Source organism: Atractosteus spatula, chromosome 6 (assembly GCF_055471065.1).
Source record: "Atractosteus spatula isolate fAtrSpa1 chromosome 6, fAtrSpa1.hap1, whole genome shotgun sequence".
Classification (NCBI taxonomy): Eukaryota; Metazoa; Chordata; class Actinopteri; order Semionotiformes; family Lepisosteidae; genus Atractosteus; species Atractosteus spatula.
In genome coordinates this window covers 677,922-705,322 of record NC_142711.1, presented here as the reverse complement: position 1 = coordinate 705,322, position 27,401 = coordinate 677,922, and the positions used below count along the sequence as shown (strand labels likewise).

Here is a 27,401-nt window from a genome sequence, read left to right as displayed (position 1 = left end):
TGCTGTTTCTCTGAGGGATACACAGAGGTGGAGCTGCTTTGTATTCTGGGGAAGTCCTGAGCTTAATTGCTGTGATTTTTCCCATTATCTGTTAATTGATAAATCCTGCAGAGAAGACTATGAAATAAACCCACCTACTGATCAGAAGCCCGTGGCCCTTTGATTTGTTCCTGTAAAACAAAGCGCTATTATTTCTTGTTGATAAAGTATGTTTCCTGATTTTTTAATTAGTAAATTGATCTATACAATTGGCATAATAACCAAAGTTTCCAAAAGTTTGAACACAACAACTACACTTTTAGAAATGAGGATGCTTATTTATAGTGCATCAGTTTTTAAGATAGTATGATTATACAAGCAATGTAACACATGATGTCCAGTGATGATATTGTCCTCCTCCATTTTCTCACATTGTTGTTACACAAGGGGAGAGAAAAATTGATATTTAATGCTGGAAAACTAAGATTTCGGATATCGCTTTTGAGGTAATGTTATGTGTAAAATATTTTTGCTTTGCACTTTTATTTATAATATGTACAATAGTTCATTTTTTATGTAGATTACAAATTTATCAGAGCACCAATATTGATTTAGATTTGCACGCACAATAAATATTCAGTTCAGTAATGATTTTGGTAAAATCATCCTACACAAAGTTAGAACTAAAGTCTGTGTGAGATGATAATGCTCTTGAAATATAAGCCACTAATCATTCAGCTCCTTCTTAGAAAATACTGTTGGACATATGATTTATTTAATAAAGCTGATCTCCACCACACTTTAGATACCAAACCTTGCGATAATATATTCTTGTTCACTCAATACTTTAAAAGTTATGTCTTCCATAGTATGTTAAATACATTTAGTAGAATTCAGCAAAAACAATTTCTCTATTTTGACAGTGGGGTTTCAGTTCAGTGTTAATGGTTTGAACTAGAACCCAAATATGAGAGGCAAAGGAGTTTTCTAGTAAATTTGTAAACTGTTGTACAGGAGAAGCATTTAAACTTGTTAAAATTGAGATGAAATCTGAGGATTGGAAAGGTCCAGATGCCTTAATATTAGGACTTGTAGTAGGTGTTCTAATGTATGTGCGCTGCTTCTGCTGATAAGCCCATTGGGCAGCACTGGCAGTGTTTCCTGTTAATTGACCTTGTACTTCACTGACGAGTTGCTAGGGGACAAGCTGCAGGATTCCTGAAACGCTCTTCAGTCTTATTGTTGACCCAGTCCTGCAACATGTTAGCAGTCAATTAAAGGGAAATAGGAAAGAAGCAGTATTGAAAAAACAACACATTTCTTAGTTCTTATGGGCCATCTTATCATTTAAAATTAGTCTAAATCATTGTTCCCCTCTTTAGTCTGCTGTCCCATCTCTCATGGTGTTTATCTGCACTCAGTCTCAGTCTCAACTGGAATCTGCATGTGTTTCTTTACCATAGGTAAAAAAGCAAAGAATTAATTCGTTTTCAGGAAAAAAAAGGTTGTAAGAATTGTTTAAGAAGAAAAAAATGAAGAATGCCAAAACATATTGGAGCTGGAGTTCCAACAAAGGTTTTTTTTCCAGTTTGGAGGCTGCACCTGTTATTCAACCTGGCTCAACACTACATTGCTAAGCCAACTTAATTGAGCCAAAGCTACACACTAGTGACCTCAGAAATGCGCTATCAGGCGGTTTGTTTCTTTTTGCATTGCAAAGCCAGCATGGAAACAAAGTTTAAGTGCCAGCCGACAGAGTGCAGCTCCCACAGAGAGGCACTTCACCAATTATGTGCCACCCCTGGGATGCCCAGCTATAGTCGGCCAGTGGTGGCACAGCCTGAGCTGACATGTGATGCGCTTGCAATGTAAAAAAGCATCCTTTCATCACACATGGGCTCTAGTGTTGTGTTCTTGTTATATGACTACTTGAGAGAGTTTGCCTTCTCTGTTGTCAGTCCAGGTACTGCAAGGCTGTCTTATATCACAGACAGTATCCAAGCTACCATATCGGGGTGCTCATTCAACAATGTCTCCATCAGCAGTTTTGCTTTCTACCCTGTCAAGAACCCTTCCAATTGTTCTGAGACAACTGGCTATTCCTCACTGGTCATAGATTATCTTATTTTAACTACTGGCCCTCTGTAGCATAAAAACAGCTCCAGAAGCTAAAAGCCAGGGATATTTAAACAAAGGCAACTCACCCACATTATATCTGTTCTCATGCCAGAAGTGAGAGTCACAATCGAATGATTAGTATGTCCAGCCATGTACTATTGAAAGGATTTAGCTCCCCTTTCTCCGGCACAGTATTATAATATAATGAACATTGAAAGATACTTATCACATCTGTTGTAACTGCAACCCGTTACTGCCTGTAAATACACATATAAATGGCGGAATGTTTGCTGACATTTCGTATGACAAAGGTATGCTGTTATGCTGATTGACATTTGTAATTCAGCGAGGCATCTCCAGTGAAAGACACAGGCTAGTCTTGTGGGTGGCCAACATTGAGATCAACACAATTCTGTATGAGCTGTAAGGATCGCTTTGCACCGTGTTGCATGTGAGCATGAGCCTGTTCACTGGTCTATGAGCCCAAGATGCTACACACATCCCCACCCTTCTCACAGATATTCACTGGGGCTCTGCTGTACATGTGACACTTTCTCATCTTGCAAGGAAGCTGCTGTTACAGAAGCAACCTATGAAATTTGTTGTCCTGCAGGTATTGTGTGACACCAGAAAGGGGCCTACAGGCAGGACTTGTCTAGTGTAGCGCCGTGCAGTCAGGCTGCCATTGATCATTACATATGGAGTTCAGGAGCAGCAGGCCACCGCACTTGGGCACCTCCTTCTATCTCAGCAAGGGCCCTGTGACTGGTGGTCATCCAGATCGTAGCCAGTCACTAACGGGCCAGCAGCAGAAACATCACGTTTGGTGTCTCAGGGTGTTAGCGTCTCAGACGTCAGGTGACAGTGCACAGTTCAGTCATCTACATACTGTAACTATGGCACAGAGGCGTTGTTCTTATGGCAAAAGGGGCACTTAGGTTCATTTTTATGTTTCTCTTTTGTGATTTTCACCAGGCTTGATGCTCGAAAGGTCACTTCATTGCTTGTCCACAATCAAGACTCTATAACTAATAAGGTGATTTAGTGCTGATGCAAAGGTCAGAATCATTTGAGTGTATCACATGTCAGTCATGAGTGATCAATTCATCAGCTGATGCCAAAAAAATATGTTTATAAATATATTAATATATTAATATATTAAAAATATATTAAAATGTTTTTTTCATTCATGTATGCATTAATAGAGGATGCTCAATATATATATATATTCAAGTAATACATTTGGATTTCATTTATGGGCTTGGACATTTTTTAAAGAAAAACTTTGGGTTTGTTTGATGTTCATTACTTCAAAAAAATGAATTCTGTTTGCTCTGAGTACACTTGGAGATTCACATAATCAAGTTATTCCGTGTTTATCAGTGTGGCATCTGGCCTTTGTAATGATTTACCTTGCCACCTGAGAAATATCTTGTCCACCAGATGTTTTTGAAGATAAACTGTAAACAGCATTGGCCATATGAGTTTAAATGTATATTTTATTACTGCTGTTGCTGCTTCTTGGTCTTCACAACTGGTTCACAACAGTGTTGTTTGCATTTTTTGTGCCTTATGTGGTGTTAAGGCATTAAGTTTTTTTTTCATATTTCTGTTCTCCCTTATTTTCCCCTTCTTTCCCAGAATTTGTACTTTTAATATTGTACAGCACAGAGTCAAAGGATGTGGTCATGTTGTTTCCTGAATACTTGTTTCACCATGAATCACAAGGGGACAATGTGCTAGAAAAATGGGGTCTGGTCCCTTTAAGAGCAAACCTGGTTAAAGATTCACCATGCCCTTGAGAAACGTGTAAATCTGTATATCAGAGGGTTCTGTTCCTATGCCAAGTGCTAAAACTGATCATGAATTCCTTGTTACTGGTCCTCAGTCTCAGCGGTATTGCCAGCGGGGGGAGGGTCAGTGTAGACAGGGTAGACATTATAATTAAGCCCTGCACAGCTTTTAAACTCTATTTTCGTCAAATATCAGGTTTCAGAACCCCTCTGCAGTCCATCCACCCACCTTCCTTTCTCTGCAAACACGCAGCCCTCTCCCTTCTTGTGTCTGAGAAGATACATGTATATACTCTCTCTATCCCAGTCAGTAATAAGATAAACTTTCTCCTTGTTCGCTGTTATGCACTCTTCCCTAAACCACAACTTTTCACTCGGACGGGGAAGTTCATTTTTTCCAAAACACCTTCTCTTCCTGCTCTACTATCCTTCCTTCCACAAATCTGAGACATAAACACAACACTTAAGCAGGACACGATGAACATTCGGAAACGTCTTTTTTTCTTCTCCTTTCCTCAGTGTGAGAGAAACATTAAGAAAGAGTTTGCCTTCTTACAAGAAGCTGCAAAAATACATAAACCATGAGCCGGCGGAACGTGAGACCCTGTGGGTATGCAGATGTGCGTTATTTTGCTGGTATCGGGGCAGCTTTGTTAGAGAAGAAAAAGAAGGTTTTTCATCTTAAGGACTTCGGGAGGGGGCTCGTGGTGGAGACGGGGGAATGGAGAGAGCGGGCTGTCCCTAGTGGGTCTGTAACAAGATACAGAGACTGTTGCAAGCTAGGCTGGGCTCCCTGGTGGATGTGCTGATTGGACAGCCTGAAGGGAGCTTGGGAAGCATCAGGAAGTGAACTCACTCACCATGGGAGCTATAGGGTAGAACCAGATGAGCCATTTGACTTCTTTTCTAAGTCCCACTAAGGACAGATTGCCAGTGTGATCCAACCTCTATTACTGCAAATCAGCCCCTTTTCCCTTACGCCGATTTCATTAGGATGACCAGCATGGTGCAAGCACACACAAAAAAAGGTTAGACACAGTAATTTTACAGACAGGCAGGTACCAAGAAATCTGCATAATTAAGCAGTCAAGGCTGCTAATAGGGAAGTTTATATGCTCAGGGATCAGGCAAGGGCAGCACATATGGATATAGCTCTGGATATGTAAATCTTCAGCATGCAAAAACTTACGCGGTGGCCCTCTGAGAAAATGATAATTATAGCAAAGGAATTGTGTTTACTGCTCTGTCTTGGGCAAAAGGTCAGACGGGGAAAAAACACAACTGTGGTTTTGTCTTTCATGGAAAAAAGGCCTTCATACTCGACGTTTCTATAATTAATGTAGATAGTTTTCTGTGATTATAGGACACATTGGAATGAAGAATACAAGGAAATTTGTTGTGAAATGCTTATTATGCACAATTAAAGTTTAAAGAAGTGGTCTTTCCAAAGCCTTCTCTTGGAAAAGCATTGTTTTTATTTCTTAACAATGCTTCTTAATTTCTAAAACTGATTGTTACTGCCATGCAAGTTCCCATTTGGAAGAAAAATATCCCTCCCTGTCTCTAATCTAATGAGGCAAATTTAAAGAACTTTTTTAATGCTTTAAAATGTTTGTGAACATAGAAATTCTAATTTAATTCAGGTGGGTAGCTGTGTCAGCATGCGTAGGCTGCAAAGGAACAAGTAATAGGTTTATTCCATGCTGAAAAAAAGAAGAAAGAAAACATGACGTTTTGGCCGTGGAGCCTTCTGAGGCTCCACGAATGAAACGTTGTGTTTTCTTTTTTTCAGCATGGAATAAACCTATTAGAAATTCTAATTTGCTGTATAATGTAGTTATTTTAATCAAAGTGATGCAATTCTTTCCTCTCTGGTGCTGTAGTTATTTTATCACTCAAATAACCATTATAAATGTTGACATAAAAGTGATATACAGTAGGTTTATAGTAGTTTCCTGTTTGACCTAGTCATGCACATATGGCAACCTAATTATGTTGTTGGTCATGATACATAAAATGACACCAGAATATTCGGAAAGATGTTTCATATTGTAGTGTAAATGTGGCTTTAATTTAGGAAGAATCTAAATAGCATGGATACTATAGATTGATTCTTGTGATTTAGACATTCAGCATAGTGGAATGAACAGCTGACTGCAAGAAACTACAAATCATCAGTCAATTGCAATTAAAATCTGGTGAGTGGATTCCTTGGGCATGTGTTATTTAGCACTCTTCCACTCTGTGCACTGTTACATGGCGAATGTAGCTGTGTGCTCATTTATACAATAGCCCATTCCATTAATAGCCCACCTGGAGCCTCTCTGGTTTGATGGGTCACAGCTGGTTTCAGGACCAGACTGTGGAGCAGCACGGTGCACAACAATGTGGTTGGCATCCCGGTCCTTTCAAAAGCAGCAGGCCATGGAAACAGGGATGTCACGGATGAGTCCCTGTGTTGGGCGACACTAATCCATATCGGACTTCATGGATTTTGAAAGAACAGGGAAAAGGTGATGGCTGATGGGCTGATCCACCTCTTGTATATTTTGTTGACATTTGGAGGTACTATGAAATGTGTAATGCATTCAAGATAGACGTGGAGCGCTATGTTTTTTTTTCAGTTACTTATTCATTTGGCTGAAACCGTTATCCAATGGTAAATAAGCTGGAAAACCGGTGATTAATGCTGTAATTGTGTATAAAATGAGTGCTAGCTTGGTTAAAATAAAAAATAATCAACGGTTCATTTAATGTCCCTAAATTTTTACTGGAGACATCTACACATTTTCCATTTCAGTAATACGACAATCGCCTATTGTCACCTATTGCAGCGGAAAGTTATGTACTGTACCAGTTCTTGGTTGTTGTTTTTATTTCTAACGTGTGAACAGGCCAGTTGTCTCACACTGATCCTTTTTTCCTCCGTCAGTCCCGTGAAGGGACTCTAAATCCTGTTCATATGGGCCATGAAAGAGTTAGGTTAATGGTTTGTGGCTGCAAGAATTCCTAGTTGTATAAAACTTCACTGGTTTTGAGACTTGTATGATTTTTATCCTAGTTGTGACTTACATGGAGCTTTACGCAGGATGTCCGGGCTTAAATGATATTACGTTAATTTATAGCTCCTCCTGACTCTTTTTTAGAAAAATTAGTGAGTTGAGGTAGTTTGTTTCCAGCTGATGTAATTGGAGAAGGCTCTGCAGAAATATCAAAATCCTTTGCAAAAAAGGGCAGCTGATGGAAGCAGTCCATTTTTCAATGTTAATGTTTTAAGATAAGGTCACTTTATTGGCCATATACAATTTCTGTATAAGGAATGTGTCTTTTCACCTACCCCAACTTGCTCTCCATGAGACACACAGGCAGGAAGAGAAGCTTGGGATCAGAATACATCATCAGCCATTTATATGGCATCTCTGGAGCAGTTAGGGTTAAGGGCCTTGCTCGGGGGCCCAACAGAGTAGGATTCCTCTGCCGGCCGCGGGATTTGAACCGGCAACCTTCCTCCCACAGGCACAGATCTTTAGCCACAGAGCCACTAAACTGCCCGTTCAATATTCTACTAATTTGTGTTCTGTTTTGGAAGTTGAGGAAACATCAGACTCTTGGTACCTTTTGCTGACCAGTGCATAGAATGGTGGCAGCTAGTATAAGTTGGACACTCTGGTTGTCTAACTCTTCTAAGCATACAAAAACTGCTCCTCATAGTCAGCAATTACAGAGTAGGTCTCATGTACAGTGGGTATGTTGCTGAGGCATGGTGAAGGGTAATTCAGTTGTTCGAAGAATGTCAGGAGCTATAATACGCTGTGATAAAATTATCCCAGTCCTTTTCAACTCCATTTCATGTTTGTAACTATGTTCAGGATAACACTGCGCAACACCTTTGGCTTTGTATCACTTTCATGATTGAATGCTTTTCTAAATCAGGACATTTAAAAAGTGACTGAACAATAAAGCTTTGTTGTTCCAAAGACAGCATACAGTATTTTAGCTGGGTTTGCCTGAAATTGGTGTTTCATTCAAGGCTGAGTCTCACTATTTAATATACTTACTATAGTATATACAATACAATACTAACTACATTATCACGTAAATAGTGATGAAAAAATCAATCATGTTGGGGGTTGATAGAACAGAAGTGGCTGTTCAGTTGGATGAAAATATTTGTAATTACGATACAGCTCTCTTTAAAACCTGTTCTTTAGGCGGCCGCACTGCTCTGCACTCCTGTCTCACACCAGTCGCAGTGAGTGCTGCAGTCTACGCTGGCAGCACGTGCGGTGTGTCAGCAGCTTCGTTTTCTAATGCTGCAGGTCTTTTATCTGGGTCTACTGTATGTACAGGTATGTTACTTGTAGCTTACAAACGCACAAATTAGCTGTATCATACAGTTTAGATATTTCCTTTTTCGTTATACAGTCCCAACAGCTCACTACACTCCATAAACTATAGGATGCTGCAAAGATGCTGTTGCCACTAGTTTCCGTGAGCAGCGACTCAGAACCCTGTGCTTGACCCTCTGATGACGTCACAGACCAGGCAGACGATGTCAGTTATAGAGTGGAATCCAAAGATAATTTCATAGTATGTTGTAAATTTATTGAATGTGTTGTTTTGTCACATGGTCTCGTCAGTGTCCGAGCTACAGTACATTTCTGACAACAGAGAAGACAGTGGAGGCTGAGGATCATTATGTTATTTGTGCAAAAACAGTGGAACAGAGTGAACTTTGAAGACAGAATGGTTGGAGGTTGCCAGCTACGTAAAGAAATACTGAGGCAGTGTAGGTTCAGCTTTACTGATACTTATTGGCCACTGCTTTTCTCACAAAGATGGTGTAGTATCTGAATCAATCATGATAATGATAATATATCATTATATGGCAGTAGTATAGAACAGCTCTCAAGCATTAGAAACCTTTGTTATCCAAATAGCCACCCAGTTTATACCTGATGTGAAAAGATCACACTATCCCGTAGATTGCCGTACTATGAAAGCACCAGACAGAATCCTAGACACTAGTTTGTCAATGCTCATTTAAAAAAAATTGTCTTGTAAGTGCTCAGTCCATGTTTTCACAGCTATTAGTATTCAGTGTCATTTCTCCAATATGTCTTGTTAAAAACGGCGGAAAAAGATAAAAGTGTGAAGCAATGTGGCTACTCCATATCCAGCATATTTGTTTTTTCATCTTTGACAAGTGTGTAATACACACTCTGCACTGTACTGTCAAGGAGGCATTAACTGCAGTCTGTGTGATTTCTGACAGAAGCACTAAGTTAACATGCTAAACAAGAGCCCATGTGTTTTGCAGAAAGAAGACTTCTGTGGCTAGAATAGACATAGCTTTTCCAAGTACTAGTCATTTTCTCCTATAATCTTTCCGCTATAATTTATCTATAAAGCATCTGAACTGTATTATATTTAAATTTTTCATATTAGTTTGAATGAACTTGTTTTTGTTTTTGCTGGACTAGACAGACTAGTGAAGCACAGGTATTAAAAATTAAACACGCCCAAAGCATCATTATAATACAGTGCTGTAGCCTTACAAATATTTTATAATTTTGCTGAAGACAGCAATTAAAATTAAGAAAAAGGCCTAGGTAACCATTCTCACTCATTAAATTATTGACAGCTAATTTATGTTGCTTTCATGACCTTTGGAACCTCTGGGGTCCCAAACTCTGCTCTCGTTGAGCACATTGCAGGGCAGTTTTAATACCAAGGGATTTTTAAAGCTACAAACGTCATTTCCAAGTTTTCGCTTGCCATAGGCAGTAGATCAAAAGTGATGCTCTGGGTCGGGCTTTTATTTTCTTTCCTTCGTTTTTTTGCCAGAAACCCCAGGCAAGCTGAAGGCCCAGTACTTCTGTTTTCATCAGTTTGAAGGGGGAGCTTATGCCAGTGAATCTCTGGGTGTCTTTGCAAGTGAGACAATCCACCCTCTAGTCTCACCCTGTGGCTGCCAACTGCCAAGCTTGATAAATTAAGGATTGTTTGCAGAAATGCCAGCAGGGGCATAGCAGGAGTCTGTCACAGTGGGGCAAAACACTGGGGGAGATAGAGAGCATGAGGGAGAAGGGGAGGTAATTTGGACTATGTGGCACAGAAGACGTCAGCACAGAAAACTCGCATATGGCAGTCGTTTCTCAGACATCAAGAAGCAATGTTCGGTGTGGACCAAAATTAAAATATTGAGGAATTGGCATTGTCATGCATTGCGGATGATTTTTGTTTTTGAATGAAAAGTAGACGTAAGTAATATTTGAGGATTCCCAGAGCACTGAGACTGATTGAGAAATCAAACACACACACACATGCGTGTTCATATCATGGGTGAGAGCAAATCTATAGGATTTTGAGTCCCTCTTTTCTGTACGGTTTGTGAAAATGTGTTATTTTGACAGTGATAGTGCAATGTGACAAAACACCAGTTAGGCTTTGTACGTCATGCAGGATCATGCTAAGGCTGATATTTCCAAGTTGTGCAGCTACTGTATACTAGGAGGAAATGTGTAGTTCCACTGTTATTTATGGAATAAATGTCAGTATTTCACATACCCTCTCTTAATATATAATAAATATATTAAAAACACACAGAGACACTCTTGTCCTTTGAGACCCAGATTCAGAGTTCCCCAAAACAGATTGCAACATAAATCATTACATTAAATAAGCCCTTTGTTAGGGAAAAGTTTTGTGTTCTCTTTCTCCTTGTTGGATTTCTGCGTGGAAGTTACTTACTGTTGACACTGTTTAGAGAATCTTTATCTTTTGTTATACTTTTCTCCTGACAGCTTGACAGAGCTTGTTAGTAAACCAGCACACTAAGTAACAAAGAAGGTTACTGAGGAAAAAAACTCTGCTGCTGCTTGATTAGGCTTTGATGCCTTGGCACTGATGGACAAGCCAAGTATAACCATTATACATATTGTAATCAATAGGGTTGTCAACTTCCACTTCACATTTTTTTCTTTCCTCTCGGTCCCCTTTTGCTGTGAGGCAGAGGGCTTATGGATCAAAATTTACAGATGTTACGTCCACTCGCTCGAATGCTAATAACCAGACTAGAACGGATAGTGCTATGCGGGTTTGACTTAAGATTTCTCTGATGTTGTTGGTGTCTTATGGAAATACAATCCTAGAATCCTGATGTTCTGAGTGAAGAAACCTCATTCTTCTTTAAATTGTCTTCAGTGTAATTTCAAATCTTGTTATTTGCGTTTAGACTCCCAAACGTTTCACTGTAGTATGTGATGCATAGAACTTTGTGTACATTTGGTCTAGTTTCTGTTCATTTACAGTTATCAAAAACTTTGTGTTACATACAGAGGCACACTTTAAAAAATAGAAGTCCCACATGCAACATATACATTTTGATATGTCGGTTTTTATTCAAACAAATTAGACTAATGACATCTGCCTGCTTTGTATTTTGAAGAAGAGCACGACTTAGGCCAATAAGCTGATGCACCGCAGTTAACTTACAGGCTTTCAATTACAGCCATACCTGCCAACATCAAAAATCTGCAGAGAGGAGAAAATGGTAAATGTCCGACACATAGTCTTCTCCAAGCACTAGACTCCAGGACTGTATACTGCATGATAATCAATCTGCCAAATAAAAGTATATTCTGTTCTAGGAAACCAACAATTTACCTTGTTCCCAATCCCCCTGGGAAGGTACAGTACATAGTCTGGAAAGAAATTAATTTTATAGCTTGCTTGCTCAGGAAACAGAAAGCCATCTTTCCCAGCTTCTTTAATTCATGTTTATTAATTCTTCATTTTTTGTTTTAAGTTTTCAACCAGTCGGTCAGCTTTTATGCTATAGTAGAAATTTTGTGCAGTTAGCATCATCGCAAACCACATGAGAATGAGGCTTGTTCCAGCAGGGCAGGGCAATAACAAGTTACCGTATCTATATGGTCCAATCCATTCATTAGCATTAAGTAATGAAAGACCAACAAACCATAGCATGAAGACTCAAATTGCGGCACCCTGTTTTGAGTTTGAGCATGTTTACCAGAAGCTGCTTCTTTTCCCAGAAGCTGCAAACAGTCTAAGCCAGTGTTCTCCTTGCAGAGGAGGGCCTGAACCACGAGTGCAAGCTCTGCAGCCAGACCTTTGACTCCCCGGCCAAGCTGCAGTGCCACCTGATCGAGCACAGCTTTGAAGGGATGGGCGGCACCTTCAAGTGCCCGGTCTGCTTCACAGGTACGTAGAGAACAAACCCGCTTCCTTTCATCTTAATGTTTTACTGAAATGTTCAAGATTTGTGCTCATTTGACCTGTTATAGGCACAAAGTTCTGTTTTTTCTTCTTATATTTTGTTAATTTTCTTTACTAACTTTAATTTACACATTATGGTGTCTTTCCTGTATCATTTTCATTAAAATGCCAGTTGACTTCAGACTTCAGCCTCGATGACTAATGCACTGCTCGTCACTCCAGGTCCTTGTGGGCTCCTGTGTCTTTTGGTTTTCATTCCACCCTGGACTCTTAATGACTTTATTTGAATCTATATTATCACTGTTTCTGGGTATCTGTTCATTGAGGACAATAAGAGGCCTGTGAAACATGACGGACTGAGGCTTTTCATGACAAGGACTGAATATCCCTCACTCACTGTATATACTGTACTGTAGTACCTGTATATTCTTACACTAACTCAGTTTTCTGCAATATCTGCTTTTCAGTCTTTCCAACACTTAAGATTATAATCTTTGTTATTTATTTCCAATATTTTTTCATGTGGATCCACCTTATTTTTTTAGTTGTACACATATGTAGGCATTTGCTGATATGGATTCAAAGTCCTTCTTGGGTATTCTTTTACAAGACAAGTGCAGTCCCATAATGCAGACCTGATGTCTGCTTCCTCTTTTCCTCAGTGCACTTTGACAGAACAGGATAGTATTGATTAATGGTCACCTCAGAGCTGTTTTATTATTCTGAAAACAAAATAATCCGCATATTAGCTTTTTTTTCTATAGAGTCAGAACTCAAAATGTTTGACACCAAATCTTCAACCTTCCAAAGTGTGATTCATTATTTCTGGTCTTCAAATTTTTAGATTTAAGTACAAGTTTTATAAAAAGGGAATATTGGTAGACAAGGATAATGGTGAGGAGGCAAGGTTTGAAATAGATGTATTAGGAAATAGTAAAAGTTGTGAATGAAGTAGATGAAGAAGGAAGGAAATTCTTCTGGCAACAAAATTACAAGGATTGTATGGCATGGATGGAGGCACATTGGTATACATTTGAATTTTAGAGTTGCCTCTTTATAAAGAATGAATTAACTGTAATCAGTGAAAAAAGATGTTTATTTTCAAAGTCAGTTCATGTTGTTTTTTTGTTTCACTATTTATAAACATGCTCCTTCAAGAATCCCTCTTTTAAAGAGGACAGTTCATTTACTTGGGTAAAGAATCTGTCCTGTTTCATGCACTATTGCTTTAAAACAATGTCGCGGTTGAGTCTCAACACAATTGCAGTGTCTTGCGGAGTTTTCAGACCCCTCCAATGGAGATGCACTTTGTGAAATTCTGAAATGACACATATACATTTTTTTAAACCTAATATTTTATTCAAAGCCCAGATGTTGAAACTGAAGATATGTAAGGGTGAGAAAACACAGAGAAAAAACTAAAGAGAAACACTAAAATAAATTGATTTAATAAGTATTCAGACCAAATTAGTATTTGGAGGAAGCATGCTATTCTGCAAGTCTCTACCAACTCTGCACACTGACTTGGGGCAATTCATCTTGTCAGACTTGGTCAAGCTCTCTCAGGCTGCTTAGCAATCACTTATGGACTGCAGTTTTCAAATCGGATTCTCAAAAAGATTCAAGATGGGTCTTTGACTATGCCACTCAAGCACACACTGTGGCGTTGTGCTTTGGATCACTGTCCTGCTGAAAGCTACATTTTCATCCCAGTTTCAGGTTATTAAAAGAGTGAAGCGGGTTGTCTTCTAAGATATCCCAGTACTTTGCTCCTTCTATCCCATCAGTCTTGACAAGCTTATAGTTTTTAGTTTTATAGTGCAACTATGCAACTTTATAGTTGGAGTTTTTAAATGAGTGCTGGTACATTTTACATTTAAAAAATGTGTTTTAGACATGTGAGTTTAGACATTAAACAATATAGCACATAAGTATTTATTTTAAAAAGTAGAGCAAATACTGTAGTATATAGTATAAAATATTATTACATTAAAATAATTAAATTTAAATTCTCTTAGAATTTCAATTAATTATTTGTTTTATCAAACATACACTCTTGGGATTTTTTATAGCCAAATTATAACACAATTGGACTAATAATCTAAAACAAATTTAAGATGCAGGTATCCCAGTGGTGTTATTCCTAGAGATCTACCATAGTTTCTAATTCTCAAACGACACAGGAAGGAGGGAACGGCTCTTAAAGTAGCAGGGAGCAGTGGAGGCGCCCCCGAAAGGCAGGTGGCACTGAAACATGCTCACGTACACATACTGGAGAGCGCCCCCCATGTTAGCCTGCTCCCGTAGACTGAATAATCCATTTTTAAAGTCAAATACGGAGGGCAGAGAGGCCTATAATGTTTAACAAAGGGAGGCAGCAGGCAGGCATAATGAGGTGAGAAAGGAAGCATTACAGGATGGTTGAGGTGACTTACCTCAGACAGCAGGAGCCTGGCTCCCTCCTGCTCCCTCGCAGGAAACCTCCATTTGCATCATAAGGAGCTGATGTTGAAAGATGATGGTTATTTTTTGCTGAATGAATAGACAACAGCAATGAGCACAATAAACCTCAATCGTTCCAAGGAAATTACAGGTTCAACTAAAGTTAATAGTGCTCTGTACATCTGCCCCCTAACCCCTACCCCCCCTGAAAGTAGAGGCAGTGAAGAGCCCGGGACACGGCAGTGGTATTTTGTCTGTCTGTTTTCTGTTTTTCACTTGGTGTGCATGAGGCTGTATGGGGTGGAACAATGCGACTGTATGCGCCACAGAGTTAAGCCCACATAACTGTCCTAAGCATGGTGCTTGTTCTAAGTGGGCAGGCTTGCTCAGGAGAAGTCAGAGACACAGGCGTTCGCTGCAGCACTCCCTCCTCTTGTCTTCAGCAGCTTGTGAGTGACTTCATACTCTTCTGATTTATTTTCTTGGCATTGTCAGACAAGTACGCCATTCCATAAGCTATAAATTGGAACTCCCTCCCACTGCTGTTGGACTGCAGCTCCTGTTTAGCGTTTTATTGATATTTTTCTTTCTCTCCCCCCCCCCCCCACCACCACCACGTCCTGCCAGAAGAGTTTAATATACAAAGCGTGTTTTTTCATCGGGGTGTTAATTTTCCGGAGGCTGATTTGATGGGCACGTCCCCTGTGCTCTCATCGATCAGGCTGAAGTGAGAGGCTGCTGGCCTCTGGGGTGCACCTCCAGGACAGCCGCTGTGGAGCTGCGCCGGCAGGCAGGGCTGCTCTTCACAGTCACAGGAATTAAAGGCCTGCTTGTACTGGGAGCAGCTCTCTGGAGTGGAGCGTGCTTGTGTGTGGCCCAGCTATGCACTGTGCTCTGGGTAGAAAACCGGTGCCCATGAGTCCAAGCCATCCATAATGAGAAATGGAGTCCGAAGAAAAGCTTTGCAGGTTGTAAATCTGCTTAATGAAAGCTATAGGACTTGTAGTCACTGAGAGATTTGGGAGTATTTAACTAAAGGGAAATTGCCACGTTTTTCAGGTAGCATTCATTAATTTCAAAGTGGACATGTTATGCTATCTATTTTGAAAGTGAATGTATTGGCTTTGAAGAAATATTTTAATATGTAAAATTGCTTCATTTGTATTAAATCAATTGTCAGGCTTTTTAACCATAAATCGGTTGTTTAGCAATTAAAATAATTAAAATCCTAAATCCTAAAAATAAATCCAATCCCTAAATTCATTAAGGTATATCTTATTTGTTAATAAATAACATGATTAATTTAACAAGCACTTAGCAAAAACCATCATATTTTTATGAAGTTTTAAAAAGCATATAAAGCATGTTATTTAGCTATAAAAATAATTTGCATGTTGGGATCTCATAAGTATTAAAAAATACAAGAAATGCAATGTTATTTTGCAAGCTTTTCAATGTTTTATACAGCTGGTCCCAAGATCACAAGAGGTGTATGAAAATGTCTGTCAGTCTTCAGCATTAAGGAGTTACTCGCTGACTGCTTGAGAGCTGGTGAATTCTGTATCTAGACCCATCTATGTCCCTGTGTTGCATCAAGATAATGCTGGCTAGGTTTTTAAATTAATTCACAGAATCACAGTGCTCCAAATTCATGGCCCTAGCCATGCCAGGCACTCTGCTAGGTGATGAGATGAGCAAAAGCCCCTTGGAAAATGACAGAGTGACTGCCATACCCAGAGAAGACTTGACAGGCGTCAGATGTAAGGGAGCCTGAAGCTATAACAGCCTGCCTTTTCCAGCAGGAGTTGCTACAAGGATCGTCTGAAAATTGGGATTGGGGATATGAAGGCAAAAACAAACAATCTGAAGAAAGTTATGTCAGCGATGAAAGCCAAGCATGTTTTTAGTCATGTCACAGCATTGAACTGCTTGTCACACAGCTACTACTTTCCGAGCACTTTTTAAAAAACTTTGAAAACCTATAAATAGTCACGAGTCTGGTAAATAGTTTGTTCCTTACTTTATTTGCGGTCGTTTTGCAACATTGTCATTCTGTGGGTGGCCTGCGGAAACGGCCTTCTAAAAGTCTTATTCCGTGAAGCTCTTCCAGGAAGAATAGAAGCAGGCTAGACTTTTGTCCTATGGGTTAAATTGTACAGAAAGCCAGTGCATTAACTATAAAAACTCTCATAATAGATTTAATAGCACCTTCTATATAAATGAAATATTAATGAAACTTCAGTTGTGCAGCACTATGTCTGTGGAACTCATTGCCCAAGTGTATTTGAGACTCTGTGACTATCAACATATTCATAACTTGCTGAAAGACCTATTTTTTTCACAAAAGCTCTGTGTTATTTAGTTTTACTCTTTTTGTTTCACATTTTTTGCTTCTGTTGTGTATTGTGTGTGCTAATTGTTCAGCACTTTGAGTTTCTTGAAAAACATTGAAATACAGTGGTACTGTATTATCAGAGTGAGTTTAAGTTTATCAATAAACAACAAAAAATGTCATCATATATATATTAAAAATCATAGGTATTAAGTATGAATTGTAGTATTCCAACTACAGAAATTGAAAACAATGTTCGTATTAAGTATGATCAGCCCCACTGTTCTGGCAGCATTGACGCACAGACCTGATCAGCCTCTGGGTAGACTGCTGTGGGGTGTCTACTCTTTCTGTGCATCTGGAGCCAACTGGCAAAGGCACACTGGTCATAGCTGTCTTACAGATGTTCAGCTGGATTCAGGTCAGAAAAGAGAAAGATTTCCAACATTGTTTTTTGTTGTGTCATTGTAAACTTAGCATCGTGTGGTCTTGTTTTGTCATGCTAAAACCTCAGACGTCCAGATTGCCTTGCAGGAATGGAAAAACTGCTGGTTCAAATACTTTTTCAGTGTGTTCCTCAACAGTGAGGTTTCCTTCAATCTGAATCAAGGGTATTGTGTATACCAGAAGTTGCCTCCATACATTTTCACAAGGTGTTGTGAAGAAAAAAACACACCACTTAATTAACAAGCCTGTATTTTATTTAAAATATTAATAACATCATGTATGTACCCAAACAATTATTGGTCTAAATTTATTGCATTTTCTTTATGGATCAGTTTATTGTGTATGACCATAGGTCATTGTGGATGACTTTCTCTGTGACACACACAGGGGCTGGAGTGCCATAAGAGGTGACCTTTGAAATACAGTAGGAGAGTCTGGATAAACAGAGCTACAAGGTACAAAATTGCAAATGCAGCTACAAGGTACAAAATTACTACTCTTTTATTTGCAGTGCAGAGTTCCATCTCTGGCCAAATCACACAGCAGAAAACGTGTCTTCTTTTTCAAAGGACTAATGTTGATCAACCTGGAAGCCTCAGTTTCCGGGTGTTTTAATGATCATCTGTCCAGTTGTCTTCTTTCAGTAAGTCAGGTGACTGAGGCGGACAGCTTATTTCCCACAGCATTCTGGGTCATGCAGTTCAGGCAACTCTCCATCTTTTCTCAACCTCCTGCCCTCTTGCATCTCCTCTGTAAATTGAAAGAACGTTGGAAAATAGCGTGTTTTATTAAACATACTGTGAAAACTGATGTTCTTTTATGTACTAATGCATAATATTTCTCATGCTACTGACTGTTCTGTACATAATGCTTCCATAAAACAGAAACTGACAGAAATGACGAAGCTGGTGCACAGGCCTGAGGAAATGTCTGTGCTTCCAGCTCTTCAGATGGTATTTATCAGTGGACTGTTCCATTTCCATAGGCAAACATTACACCTTTTCATTGTGCCTTTGGCTCCCATGGAAAGAACATACAATGGACGCTATTTGTTTCTTTTAATGTGAACTAAAAAAAGACTTACATTATTTATCTGTGTGTGGTGTTCATCTTCTGAGTTTGTGATGTGAACGGATTAATGCCCCACTGATGGTTCACCCAAAAAAGCTTCATATCAGTGAACCGCAGATCATCTTTGGGATTTAAAACAAATTCAGTGAAATTAGGCTGTGCAGAGCCCCTTTTAATAGTGTTAATGCAGAGAAGTAATCATCTGTCAGCTGGATGACTTCGTTTGATTTAAGAAAATAATAAACAGAAAATATCAGAATAGAAATTATTTGATATTTAAAATGTAGTTAAGTAGTGTAAAGCTCACAAAATAATTAGCAGTTTTGATCTGATACAGCAGGCTGAACTGATACAGCAGATGGCTGGTGTTAGTTTACAGGCAAAGACATTCTAGATTATACAATTAACATCGCTAACGATGCCCGTTATATATGACACCTTCCTTCCTCCAGTGGAGTGGTGGGTTTGCGTTAAGTGGTTTTTAGAGCATGAGACTGGGACCGCACTTCATCATAGGATTACAAACGTAGAATTTAAGTGTGTTGGGCTTCCTGTGATAAATGCATTTTATTGATAAAAGTAAAGAAATTTCCAGAGTAGTGAGTTGTGTCAGCATGTGAGTTGGAAAGGAACATATTAAGTTAGTTTTATGCTGAAAAGTAAAAAGAAAGAGGAATAATGCAATGTTTCAATGGTGGAGCCTTCTTTTTATTAAAGAAGCTGAGCTTTTCTTCAAAAACATTTATAATCTTATCATTTGTTTCATCGATGTACATAGCATTTGTTCAAGACAGGAACTCTTCATTACTGCTTTAAACTTGTAAACTAATTCTTCAGTAATTGCAGCAATGATCGTAAATAGTGCTCTTGCAAACTAAATGAATCTCACACACACTGGGGGAAAAAAAGGATGTCACAGTTACATGGGACACTGGGAGCTAGTTTAATTTAAGATAATCCCCATAGAAAGTTATTGTGTTTGGCAGGAATGCAGAACTGAATTTATGTTAAAGCACTGATGCAAAAAGCTTAGAACATTGACTTGGGATCAATGGTGAACTTTGGCATACTGATTTTAGATAAGTCTGCTTCTTGACTTTTTCTATCAAAAGGTCCAATTTGCGTTTTATGCCAGCAAAGATGCTCTCTAATTGTTTTTTTTTTATTGTTAAGGAGATGTGTCATTTTTGCAATGTGGCAGTTCTTCAATCTGCATGCAAAGAAAACTGAAAAAAAAAGTCCTAAAATGACTAAGCAGTTTCACCTAATGAAAAAGGTGTACTCTTTCAGTATTACATTATTTTGAAGCTGATGTCCAGCTGTTCACAAACTTAAAGTCAAGTTTCATATACTGTTTAAACATCACTGAAGCACTTTCGATGAACTTGGGGAAATTAATTGCACCACAGTTATCACTAAAAAGGTCAATATATAATATTGTATCTTTGATAACTGAAACTGTAGCAGTTCATAGCCCGCTTGTATCTTTATTTTATCACTGTTAATAAATGACTGTTTTTTAGACTTTTGTGTGTGTTTTGTAAATGACCTTAAGTGATGTTCTTTAATTCATTATTGGATAATATTGTGTGCCTGATAGAGAAGGATTTAAAGCCCTTTAAACCTAAATGATAATTTGTTGTTGCAAGCGCAACAAAAGTAACAGAAGGGACCATACATGTGGCCAAGTGTCTGGGCATATCCATACTGGTGCAGATGAGAGTGACCTAGGGGCTGGACTAGAAATTTGAGACTGCTGGCCATGTGAAACACACTGAATGGAAAGAGAAATCTACAGTAGTAAAGGTTTACAGAGACCTCCCTCCTTTTTAGCTTTCTCTGTCAAGCATTGTTAGCTGTTTTGTGTTTTGGAATTGTCACATTCTTAATTTAAATTGTGGTGGATACAAATAGCAGCTTATCTGCAAACATTCTTATGTTCTTTACAAGTTTTGCCAATTTTTTATTTTCTATTATTATATCTAGTCTGGTTGCTCTTGGTTCTGATTAAACTGTCACAAGGAAGCGAATGATTAAATACTTTCTTTAGTTTCACGGTAAGCCAAGGAAAAGGGGCGTACTTGATGTCCTCTGTGATAACTCTCAGTCCTCTCAGCCATCCAGAAGTGATAGAAATGGAACTATTATTCTACATAGAATATATAAATATTAATAATGTAAGGAACATGTTGCCATCATAAAACATTGTGAAGTTTATTGCACTAAAGGTGCTTAATTAAGTCCAAGAGACTAAGAGAGCCTAAATACTGGTACTCTTTATCAGTCTAAGATTACTCTCTAGCTATGTAATTAGAATACATATCCAAATTCCCTCTTCTTCAGATTAGGTAAATGTGTTTATTTTTTTAACTAAGATAATCGTGATGAACACTATCATTGTCTCTGTCACCCTTTTAGATTTATGCTGTTAGTTGCTGATTGTGTGGAAGTCTTGATTTTGATCTCAGTGAGCTATGCTTAATCACTTTTGCTAAATAAAATAATATTTGTAGAAACAGCTAAGCAAGCTGGCTGTTTGGCATTCATTTTTTATAGGAAATTGAATTGTTATAGGTTATGAAGTTACTAATTGGTTTTCAAACATTATAAAATAAAGTGTGGTGTATTAATCTACACAATGTTTTTTTCTTAATTCTACAGCTTTTATGCTAAGTTCCAGGTTTAGCTCGTTGGTTTAATTCATTAGTTATTTGTCATATATTCTATGTCTCCGAGACGTAATCAGTTTGCATGTCCCCTACAGATTAATATTGTAGATATAAAGTTTTTTCAGGTCATAGTGCACCAGGCGAACCATCAGAAGCCTTTTCTGCCAACCCTAACTCTGCCTCTGGCATATACAATTTAATTATTAATAGCATGTCTCCCAGGTAAACCGTTACACCGTCTTAGGGCCTTGTTTTGTAGTCATTAAAATTGGAACATGTTTATATTATTGAAGCTCTTGCATTGAGTACATAAGCTGTGCTGATCTAAAGGCACCCAAAGAGACTCTACCTTCAGTTTCTTTTATCCCATATACTATGCCCCAATGTAGCCATGGGGAAAAGTTTTGAGTAATAAGAAATTTAAATGAAGCCATAAATACTAACTTTACCAAAGTACCAAGGCCTCTGAGACTTGATGTTTTAAATAGCAGTCCTTAAAGCATATGGGTTTATGGGTCTCAGATAACAAACAGCATGTTTGAAGTGCTCCTTTGAGAGTACACACGAACTTTCTCAAGTTTACCAGTATGGGCTATTGCTTAATTAAACCAGTGATATTTTTTTTTCTACCGCTAGCTATCAGTGTTTGTTTTACAGTCGTTTCACTATGGGTCCACATAAATGAGTTGTCAGTCTTCATGAATATTTATACTGTAAAATCTTATAATTAGTAATGTAGATTAACGATGCCAGTATTGGGGCTTGAAGTGATGACATTTGTGTGTGTGTTTTTTTATGTAGTTAAATTAAGCACTGATATTATTTCCTCCAGCGATATGTATAGTAGTGAAAGCAATGACTGTAAATGAACTACTGAGTTTAATTAGGGCTGACTTATGAGTTATTGTTTGAAGACTTATTCCCGTTTTTGCCTTGTTTTGTAACATACACGTGTAACTTGTCTTAGAAGTGTTTTCAGGAGTTTAAACCGAAGGGGAGGTCTACCATGCTGCTTCTACAAATGAGCTTTCTTTCTATTCACTTCTCACTCGAAAGGCATGAAATTCCCATTGTGATTCAGTCCTCTGATCTTCACGCGCACATGTATATATTCCCTGCTATCGGAAAGAAATCCACTTTAAACGAAGGACTTCAGTACATATGCTCTTATTAAACACCCTGCTGCTTTTGGGGGGCCTTTTTTGTAAGGATTCCATTGAGGAAATACCTTGCAATACCTGTGGTTAAAAAACTAAATAATTGTTGTATTAATACTCTATTAATACTAAATCTCATACAGCTGGATGGTAATCATATAGTGATGTTTGTATTGTTCAATTAATATTATTTATCTTAAAATCTAAAATTAAACTGATATAAATCCAGTTCTTACATTTTCCTAGAAAATCTTCCATTTTATGCAGTGTTAAAAAGCAAATTCTTTATATTTCAACTGAAACAAATGTAACATTTGTAGTACATAGAAACATACTGTACAAACCTGTCTAGTAAGGACCCAGTAGCATAATACTTCTGTATATTATTTGTAAAGATTGTTTCCAGACTTATTCCTTCATACAACTGCAGTTGAATACACTTTATTCTGCTGTAAAAAAGCAGCATTGTATTTGCAGCAAAACAGAGACCATTCTAACACTTTCACCACTTGCTACAGATCTGAAATAAGCTCGAGAGAGAGAGTAACAGAAAGGTTAAAAATATTAGAAACTATCAGTGGCAACTGAATCTTAATGGCTGAATAATATTGATTTATAGCAGCAGGAAAATCGGTTTCCTTATCTGTGACCTTTTTTGATTCACAAGGATAATCCAATAAAAGTTTCTCTTTTTTTTCATGCCATTGCAGTTTTTGTGCAAGCGAGCAAGTTACAGCAACATATCTTCTCAGCTCACGGGCAAGAGGACAAAATCTACGATTGCTCCCATTGTCCTCAGAAGTTCTTCTTCCAGACAGAGCTACAGGTAGGTGTTGTGCTGCTTTGTGTCTCCTGTGTGGCAAGTAGCAGCTGTGTATATAAGATTGCTGTTGACAATAATGACTCCACCTGTTTCAGGAGTGTGCTAAATGCACACAGTATAGGACTAAATCTCAGTCTAGTGGAGCACTTTCTAAACTCCAGTACTCATGAAACACGGAAGCAACATCTGTAGGGCCACACCATCTGTTAGGGAAGTCAGGTGTGAGTTTGGATCTGCTTTCAACACAACTGTTGATTTCCCCCAAAGAGACTCAGGCTGCCTTTGCTCGTTATGATCCAATGGAAATGTGGTGCATTTTTGAAGCAGCTGCACACAGAACAGGTGAGCCTGACCAGAGCCTCCATATCTGAATCCCCAAACAAATTCTTTGCTGGGTAAGTCCAATTGCAAGTGCAATTGATAAAGAGAATGACAGCTGCATCAGGGATTGGTATTGCTTTATAATTCAAGAGGAGCTTTTTAACCAATGATACTGAGAAACACTCCCAAGTAAACACATTTTCTAGAAACTCTTCAAAATGTATCAGAGTTTTTCTTCTTTTTTTCTAGTCCCAATTTCCTGGATGCATTTAAATAAAATCCAAACAATTAGCATGTTTCCTATTCCAAAATATTCAGGCTGAAGTGATCACCGAGCTTTGCTGCACGATTTACAAAAACACATACAGTACTTCAGAATTACATATGTGACTTTTAAGTAAAGGGCTGTTCACACTGCAGGATTTACAGTATTTACTGAGCTGAAGAATCTATATATGAGAATGCTGCCTTTTAAACTGGAGCATAAACACTTAGTGAAAGGCAGTGTTTATGAAACATTGCATTTCATAGCTAATCAATTCCAGTTCCTTTCCTTTTATTTTCCTTTGATAGGAGGAATAGCCTATGAATTGGGTGCAAGGTAATTATTACTGTGAAGGAGAAAGTAGAGGCAAAGGAGAGAATGAAGCAGGCTTGCTTTATCAACTGAAATTTTTTATACAGATCTGAATTTAGCATTACATGATTTAAGTCTAGTATTAAATGATTAAATTTGATATTTTAGAATTATGTTAACACTAATTTTCCTCTAAGCACTAAGACAAGTAGAGTCTTACTACTGGTATACTAGTATACAGTAGTATACTAAACCTGTGCTTCTGTGCCCTGCGATCCTTGTCTACTGTGGATTCAGTGTGCTCTTAAAAACTGAGAATGATTTGACATTACAGCCTGAATACAAACATCACACGAAAAATATTGACATAAAATGCTCCAGATAATTGCCTTGCTAGGTTTAATACTTACATAGAATATAATGTCTTTTAGTTATCTGTGTTTCGCTGTTTCAAGGGATCTCAACCTCAACCCTAGCCCTCCACTTATTTTTTTTAACTTTTTACAATTGTTCTCTGCCTTCTTAGCATTTTGTGTGTTTCTTGTAAGTTTCTTCTCTTGAAGGGGAATTATGGTCCAAGTAATTAAGAGGACAGACAGTTGAAACATGTAAGAATATATGTAAGCTCTTTTTCTAACTTGCAGGTTGTTTAAGTTAAACTCATGAAGTTCCACTTTCCTAAGGTAATTAGCTGTACCTTAACTAGATTTTAAACACATTTTTGGCATTAAAAAAGGAAAATGGAGAATCACAGCTCCCTCTTCAGATCTGCTGTATGAAAATGTATTCAGTGTGTTATACAGTAGCTTCTTTGCAGTTGCCTCCTAGATATCCTAGGAGTGAGCAGTTACAGTAATTATATTACACTCATTTCTACAACAAAATAATAATCGACAATAGTAATTGTAAAAAATTGTGTTTGATAATATATATTAATAGAAATACAACCAGGATAAAAAGCTTAAAATTATACACTATGTATGATTTACAAACCATGATTCATGTAGATGCTAACCAGGTGTGATATTAATTAAAATTAAGTAAATTACATTTTTGTTTTTATGTGACTATACAGTGTTTTATACTGAGTGTCTTACATATCGTCCCTCATACAGTATATATAGGTGTGTATCTCAATACCCTGGTGCTGTTATTGTTAGTACAGACTTGACTTGAAGAAGCACAGATTTGAGTAGGCATGAAGGATATATGACTTTTCCACTATGGTTTGTGGGTGGAGTACAAGCTCAAGGCCATTGGGGAAAAACAATGATTGTGTGCTATCTGTGGATTAGTCTTGGTTTGCTTCCTGTGGACATACAGTACTTAACTGAAGACTGACTGTCACGTTTTCTTGCATTCTCTTGCAACAGCTGTCAGTAATGTTGGGATTTCTGCTGTTTCCGAGCTAATACCAAACTTTCTTGTTTTATAAGCACGTTAAATTTTGAAGCCTTGCGGCACTTCCATTAACATGTATAAACAAAACATGCAACATGTTCACAGACATTTGTGCTGAACTACAGTTTCTCCTTTGATTATTGACTTGCGGATATTAATGTCCTTTCAAATTAAATTTTGGTTCAAATAGGTTAATGACTGAAAGACATTAATCTTGGCATCTGTAACTTACACAGCTAGAAGAACTGCACAAGCAGGTCAGGTCACTGCCGGGATTCAGATCTTTCTGTTTTCTCAGGTTCGTGAAATGCATCTGCGGTTTTCAAAATACCGGCAGGCAGGCTGTAACAAAGGGAGTCGGGGAAGCTGAGTGCGCTGCAGCCAAGCGTCTTGTTTTGTTTTTGTTATGTTTTTTTGTTAGTATCTTTTTTGTAATCTTAGAGGTGAAAGATCAGCTTCAAGCTGGGGAAGTTGCCAGGCCAGGCTGAGAGGCAGGAATGATATTTTATTAATTTGGCGCTGAGATTCTGAATTCTGAAATCCTGACAAACTCTGTGACAGGTGAAATTCCTTTCCGTGAACTCTAACCGGCAAGGGGCCCGCTAATTCCTCCTGTGTTGCGAGATGGACAATAGGAGGGCTTCTTTCTAATCATCCCTCAAAGGACCCCCTGGCTGCCCTGGAGTCTGGGGCTGATTGAATAACTCCTGGGCCTCTTCCCCTAGGCCTCCATCAGCAGGTGTCCAGAGGAAAGCAATCTCCTGCAGACTGGCACTGAAGTGAGCTTTAAACTACTATTTTCAGGTCTCCAGAGGAGCTCGTGCACACTAAAAGATAGATGGAGTGCAGATATTTTATGAGAAGCTGTCAGGAGAAGAGTGGAGTAAATGTTTCAGCACCCGAGCAACGTCGCAGCTGAATTTATCCAATGTATTTCGGACACATTCTTCCTTTTTTCTCCCTACCTTGAAAATAAATCCAGCTTCTTCAAATCCCTAATTTTATCATCTTCTCTTTTTTTACTTTTCACTTGCAAGTCCTTTTGGTTAAGTAAAGACTGTAGACAAATCAGCACCATCAGCACTGAAATATTTATACAGACAGAATGAAAAATTGGATTCATTTTCTGGCCTGTTGACGACCAGGCTGTAGAAACTAACTTTATACAACATTGTGTTGAATCTCTGATGCAATGTGTGTAGGGGGCAGAGGGTGGTGTCAGGGGACTTCATTGAGCTTAGGAACAGCAGTTGAAGTTAACTGTGGATGCTTAAAAGAGCCTCAGCACCCTTATCACAAAAAAGGCATTGGTCCTTTAAAGGTTTTATATATCATAGATGTATATGGTAGCCTAATAGCTTAAAACATTTTTAGAGTAATCACTACTGGTTGTACTGAGCCCTTTCCTTTATGGAATTTTGCTCTGGCAGTTTATCAGATGAGGTTACAACTCTTTTGCTTTTTTCTCAGACCAAACCACATTAGATTCAAGACAGCAAGCAGTCTTTTGTGTCACAATGTAGCAGTGTTTGTATGAAAGCTGAAAGTGATGGCTGTTGCCTCATTACTCTGTGATTAACTGGATGCCTCAATTTCTAAAGGTTTATTTTTGGACTTGCTGCTATTTGAATGTGCTGTTTTAGGTTACTTTTATTTCAAAATTAAGAATAGAAAATATTGTGATCTTACTTTTTTCTTTCAAGAATGCCACCTTGAACTCAAATCTTCCTATTGCCTACATGTGGAATAGAACCAAGCAGAGCTCAACACTACGCTGAAATGTAAAAAGAGGAAAAGATCTACACTTTCTTCTACTTAATTTTTTTTTCTTTTTCCTTTAAGGGTAGAATTAACCTCCTTGCAGTTCTCACACTGGTTCAGCTCCCCACTCTTACATTTGGGGTGCAAAAAAAATATTATTCACTCTTTATGTAGTTAGGGTTAAAATAGAATTAAATCATGGCAGTATTTTTTTATATTTCAGTTGTGCTTAATAATTGTATTAAAACTGCACTAAAACCAGGTTATCT

General features: G+C 38.2%; 1 protein-coding gene across 3 annotated transcripts in view; it reads left to right on the top strand.

Annotated features, from left to right (window-relative positions):
* The window catches only part of znf521 (zinc finger protein 521), a 191,501-nt gene that overhangs the window by 142,299 nt on the left and 21,801 nt on the right, over nucleotides 1-27,401 (top strand). For all 3 annotated transcript variants that reach the window (XM_088918960.1, XM_088918959.1, XM_088918958.1), the window contains 2 exons: nucleotides 11,985-12,116; nucleotides 22,960-23,075. In XM_088918960.1, the coding sequence (XP_088775086.1) occupies nucleotides 11,985-12,116; nucleotides 22,960-23,075 (248 nt within the window). The remainder of the gene's footprint in view (nucleotides 1-11,984; nucleotides 12,117-22,959; nucleotides 23,076-27,401) is intronic.